This window comes from Eucalyptus grandis, chromosome 8 (assembly GCF_016545825.1).
Source record: "Eucalyptus grandis isolate ANBG69807.140 chromosome 8, ASM1654582v1, whole genome shotgun sequence".
Lineage (NCBI taxonomy): Eukaryota > Viridiplantae > Streptophyta > Magnoliopsida > Myrtales > Myrtaceae > Eucalyptus > Eucalyptus grandis.
Genome location: NC_052619.1, coordinates 22,204,381 through 22,210,204, shown reverse-complemented (window position 1 = coordinate 22,210,204; position 5,824 = coordinate 22,204,381). Strand labels below are relative to the sequence as shown.

The window sequence follows — 5,824 nt, the reverse complement described above, 5'->3', positions numbered from 1 at the left end:
ATCTCTATCTTGTCGTTTTCCTTTTCTCGTTATTTTCTTCCCTCTCAAGCAAGCCATGAAAAAGAAAAATAACGGGTACAATGGACCATAAAGTATGATTGTCTCCATATATTTCTCCCCGAAATTATCAGTCTACAAAACCCTACCCTCAAAAGGGTCAGGACAGAGAGTTAAAAGGAGACCTAATATGGACAAAACCCATTTTCATGGTCTGATCACTGCGCAGGAACCCCTTTTTCCCTCCCTCTTTTTTCCCCCCTACCCCTCGACCGGATCGATCAGAAGAACAACATTATTATCATAATTGGCCGATCCACCTGCACGCAAAATCTCATCAGGGCTTCCCCCACTGATCTCTCAACATCACGCCCTGCCTGCTTATGGAATTCAGCAACGGGAGGGCCATTCAGGAACGGTCAAGAATGCAGCTTCAGCTCCGCTCCGACACACGCGCAGGCGCGCCACATGGAACTCCAGTTCGCGTAATGATAAGGGAACGGGCAGTGGTGTGTCCGTGCTGGTTCGATAAACGCTCGACAGATCCGACCACGTCAATGCCTCCGACTTTCATTGTCATAGGAGAGAGTGAAGACTTGAGGAAAGCGATGTTGCAGGAACGTGGGTTGTAGATATTCAGCTCAAAAGAGAGGACCAAACAAGGGAGAAGGACAAAAAAATATATAATTGAGAACAAGAAAATGGGGAATTATCCCATTTGGGGACTCCATCTGGGCAAGAGAAGAAAAAGTAAACAGCTGGAAAAGTTGGAAAGAAAATATAATATTTAAAAAACAGAGGAAAGGAACAAAAATAAAGAAAGAAAGAAAGAAAGAAAAGAATTTGACCACGACCATAACTATCGCCATCATCAACAAGCTTCAAAACATCAACGTCGTGATACATATGTTAATATTTTATATAGAAAAGGACTTGGGGGTGGGGTGGGGTGGGCGAGGTGATCTTGACCCTTGTATCCATCCGTCTTCCTTGATTCTCCACCGTCGTCGTCTTCCGTCTTTCGGTCGGCTCGCTGCCGCGCGTTTCTTCTTCTTCATCTCGTGAAGTCGTGGACGAGGCTGGGCCTGTCGGTGACGTTGAGGCGCCACGAGAGGAAGGAGATCCCGCCGTCGGAGGAGTCCCGCGCCGACGCGACGACGTCGTCCTCCATGAAGCGGAACTCTTGGTTGTGGTGGTACTGGTGGTGGCCGGCCATCGCGGCCGGCGAGTAGCAGGAGGGCAGCTTCTGCGGCGCCGCCTGCCCGTGGTGGACCCACTGGTGGCCGTAGACGTGCTGCGCTTCCGCGGCTCCTCCGCCGCCGGAGGCCGCGGCGGCCGACGCTCTCCTCTCCTCCTTCTTGAACCGGATTCCGCAGGCATTGCATAGCGACTGCACATTCAGGAAACGGTCATATTATGCACCGGAAAAGGTGGAGATGCAACATATCAACAATTTGCAAGACAGGTGTCAAGAAATAATCAAAGACCTATGACATATGCTCAGCGGCAAAGATGACGACATTGCTTGACTGGGAGAAAAAGAAGAGCTTCGATATATACACAGACACATACATTAAAATTGCATTGGTGCAATCATGATGGATGTTCAGAGAAAACAGTGAATGACAGTGATCTTCGTCACTCCATGTGCAGATGCTACGTTACCAGTTAGTACCATGTCTGGAGAATTCAAATCGTCGTATTCTTGTTGATGAACACAAGAACCGACCGACCGACCCCAAAAAAAAAAAAAGAAGCAAATCCATTAAACAAATTGCAGAGACCAGAACGATTCTCGAAACAACACACGTGAAACATTCTCGATCATATACAATGCACGAAAAGGACAAAGAAAAAACTAAAATGCAAGAGCTTATGCAACAGTCGCGCGTACACACGTATCGATGCCGCGATGCATAATTAATCCGCAACTCACCTTGGGGCCGCGGGGACCGTTGCGCCACAGCGGAGTGGAGGTGGTGTCGCAGTTGGCGCAGCGGCGAGCAAGAAGGGGATCGCTCGCCGCCGCCGCCGCCGCCGCCGCCGAGGGCTGGTTACCGCCGCCGCGGCTGGCCTTGCCGTGCGGGCGTGCTTGGGCTGGAACACGTCCCAGCAGAAGTTGGACACGGACGAGCGCCGGTGCTGCTCGGGTCGGCCGCCGCCGCCGCCTCCGCCGCCGCCGCCGCCGCTCCGCCTGTAGTGGTGATCGTCCGAGCCGTCGTCGCCGCCGCCGACGAGGCGGGTGGAGGGGGTGCCGAGGGAGAGGGTGCAGTCGACGGAGGAGGAGGAAGGGGAGGAGGAGGAGGAGTAGTAGAGGTCGTTCTCGTCGAAGGGCTTGGAGAAGAGCATGGAGAAGGAGGAGGAGCCCTGGTTGGCGAACGGGCCACACGGGCACGGCTCTCTGTCTCTGCTGCACCTATGCATCATCTCAGTGGCTCTCTCTATTGCGCCTGCGTCGGGTTCTTCTCGTGGGAACGAGAGATCAAAAGAGGAGGAGCGAATGATGATGAGAAGGAGTGAACGGGTGGTGAGGGAGGAGTGTATATAAGGTGGGGGAGGGGAGAGAGAGAGAGAGAGAGAGAGAGAGAAGGTGGGGGAAGGGGTCGAAATAGGAGTCAGCAAGCAGGGCTGGGGCAGGGGCCTGTTGGGGTGGGGGTGTGATTGTCGTGGAATGGCCAGGAGGACTGGAGGAGGGGAGGGAGGGATATGCAAATACGAAATTATGGGAAAAGAGAAAAAGGACAGAGGAGTACCCAGGTGAGGGTCCCAGGTTCAGATTGCCATGTTGTAGTGAGAGAAAGAGAGTGAAGCAAGCAGTATAGTACTTTGCGATTTACAGTGAGCGGGTCGTGAGTGTTTTGCAGATGAGCTGATGCAATGGGGTGGTGCCATCTTGGGGGTTGTATTTATAGCCCCCCATCCGGAGAGATAAGTGATGGAGAGAGAGAGAGAGAGAGAGAGAGAGAGAGGGGCTAATATTATAAGTTTAAATGGACTTCGGAACTCATTGGAACGATAGGCGTATCTGATCTTCCGGCATAAAGTCTAGGTTTGAATCATTAGTATTTGTACATTCTTTTGAGATCGCGTCCAAAAGTGTGAGCCCTCCTTAATTCGAACTAGCTTTGCTTGAAGAGATTGTGAAGAAGGAACTTTAAGCCTGAGGTCGTTAAGCTATCAAGTTGGCCCCATCTCCATTTAAAAATTTAAAATAATAAATTATGAGTCAATTAGAATATATTAATTACTCTCTACCATACCAATTCTCTAATAAGATCCTTCAAGACAATTTATACGTGCATCTTAATAGTCGCCATGCATAAAAAGATCTAATCGAGCTATTAGAAGGTTTTCGATCACTCAATTGTTACTTGTTATAGAGAATGGGGTTAGAGTCTAAATATGTTCTTTGGGCTCAATCACCATCGAAAAATAGTAAATCGATCAACAGTCACGCATTTCTCGGCATGATATGTTTCTATACAACTCTTCTCGGACATATCACATCATCTATGAATTGAATTCAAATTGTCAATGCCGAAACAATTCCATTTTCTCGTTAGCCACATTTTCTCATTGTTTCTAGAATTGTTTGTAGAATGACATCATATCATTACAACGCATGACATCATCATCGAGAATAATAGATATAATCATATAAGTTTCATGTGAGTCTTGTGAATATATGGAGTCTCGAGCAACCTAAATATCACGAGCGCATCCTATCCACGGGCCGCGCGTCTAGAGAGAGAGAGAGAGAGAGAGTGGGGGGTGGGCACAGGGATCGGGGGCAGTCAAAAGAGGGCCACGTGAATACGGTGGAGCAGGAACAGTCTTCCATGGATCTACATCTCTGCCGCACTTAACCCCTCCTCCTCCCCCATCTTCGCCGATCACGAGGCTCTGTCTTCGTGACCTTATTCTCCTCATTTTCGCCAAAAAAAAATAATAAAAATAAACCCATTGCAATAAATAAAATAAATTTGTATGAAAATGGAAATTCACCCAGTCCCAGTCCTACTCCTAGTAATCGCCTTTTCCCACTCTCCCTCTGTCACTTTGCCTGCTCCCCAAGGAAAATGGAAAAATCGCACCCCCACGCGCTTCCCCTTCCCACGCGCCGCCCCCCACCACGCCATCAGATCTACATATGGTGCGATTAAATTGCACATGCGGTTATTGCCTAATTGCTCCCTTTAGTACTACGGTGGACGTGGTTCTTAACCACGATTTTGGCTGCCTCTTGGTATGGCATTAGGTCGCAATCCTTGGACTCGAGAAAAATGTTATTCTTGACATTCAATATGACGGAGATGCGGGGCGTGCGTGATTGCAAATTCGCCCATAAAGGAGATAAACTACACAAAGAAAAACTTGAATTCAAATCTTATTAAACATTTTAAAGAAAAGAAAAGAAATTATATCACGATAATTTAGGACAATTCTTATCATCGCCCAAATTAGTACGTAGTTCTCCATCTCTGTCGCTAGCTAACATGAAAAGTACTACACATGTGAACGATATTTTCGCGCAAGGACACGCGGCCGATCGGATTCAAACGGCGCAAATAATCAAAAGAGGGTATCTTCGCTAGTCCTCATGGCGATCATGCGAGATGGGGTGCAAGAATCTAACTCGATTGTCCTCTTGAAAAAACGAATGTGTGGACACTCCTTCCCTTCCCTTTGTCGTGGGCGTCGCGTTTATGCGTCCAATCGGTCAATCTACATCGTCCTGTCCACATAACGTAAAAATAAAAAATAAAAAATAAAATATTAACTCCACTTTTGCATAAAACAATTGGGTAACTCCCCCAAATTTTTAAAATTTTTTTTATTTATCAATTATTATTGTCATCAACATGCGAGCACAAAATTCACAAACGATCAAAACGATCAGTGATCGTACCGTGGAATCACGTGAACTGCACACCAATGTCCCTCCCTTTCTCTCTCTCTCTCTCTCTGTCCATCCCTCGTCATCCCCATAATAATCACCTCAACATCCCCCGATTCCTACCCAAAAATCAGTCCCCCACCACATCAATCACTGCCCCCGACCACATTAAAAATAGCAAAAAAATAGAAAAAAAAAATATAGCGTCCAAAAGCTATAACTAAATTCGACAGACCCGTTCTATCTCGCGAGGAAAAAACCGAAATTTATTTTCTTTTGGACGGAGAAAATAGGAGGAAAAATGAAAAAGAATAAAAGGGCAAAAGAGGATGGGAAGGGGAGGAAAGATCGCCAGTGTAATCATCAAAGCAGGCATCGGTTCTCTCCTTCTTCTTCTTCTTCTTGGCTTGCTAGGAGAGAAATCTCCCCGGGTCAAAGATGGGAAAAACTCGAAAAGGGAAAGCTTCCCCCATCGCAAAAGGGCAAAAAACACACAACACAAACACAAACCAAATAAAACCCAAAAAATAAAATAAAAATTACAAAATAAAAGAACATCGTAGGAAAATGCAAAAATAAATAAAATAAAATAAAAGAACAAAAAAAGAAAGAGGGGTGACCCCACGTCGTCCATGGCAAGACCCGACCAATCTCCTCTGGAACATCGACCCCTATTCAATCAAAAGATTCAAAATGAATTTTAAAAAAGGAGAAAAAGAAAAAAAGGGGAAAAATACATCGCAGGGGGAGAGAATCAGATCTTCTTGAGATTGGTGAGTTTGAAGAGTTCGACAAGGGAGCGACGACCACCACTTTCCAAAAGATGCTCTCTCTCTCTCTCTCTCTCTTCCATCTCAAATTTTTGCTTGTTTGCATGCAGCGCAGCAGCAACAAAAAAACCAGAGTGCTCGATTAGCCCAAGACGACCCC

General features: G+C 46.8%; 1 protein-coding gene across 1 annotated transcript; it reads right to left on the bottom strand.

Moving 5' to 3' along the window:
* Positions 1-681: 681 nt before the first annotated feature.
* Positions 682-2,857, bottom strand: LOC104416478 (GATA transcription factor 19). Its single transcript, XM_039299922.1, has 3 exons — positions 2,151-2,857; positions 1,934-2,013; positions 682-1,387 (listed from the first exon to the last, which is right to left on the bottom strand). Exons 1-3 carry the CDS (start codon positions 2,422-2,424, stop codon positions 1,052-1,054), a joined length of 690 nt encoding a protein of 229 aa, XP_039155856.1. The 5' UTR covers positions 2,425-2,857; the 3' UTR covers positions 682-1,051.
* Positions 2,858-5,824: the final 2,967 nt, after the last annotated feature.

Coding starts and splice junctions, on each gene's coding strand:
- LOC104416478 (XM_039299922.1), bottom strand. CDS start 2,424: ATGATGCATAGGTGCAGCAGAGACAGAGAGCCGTGCCCGTGTGGCCCG. Junction 2,014..2,150: donor CGGAGGCGGCGGCGGCGGCC/GACCCGAGCAGC, acceptor CGGCGGCGAGCG/ATCCCCTTCTTGCTCGCCGC. Junction 1,388..1,933: donor ACGGTCCCCGCGGCCCCAAG/GTGAGTTGCGGA, acceptor CTGAATGTGCAG/TCGCTATGCAATGCCTGCGG.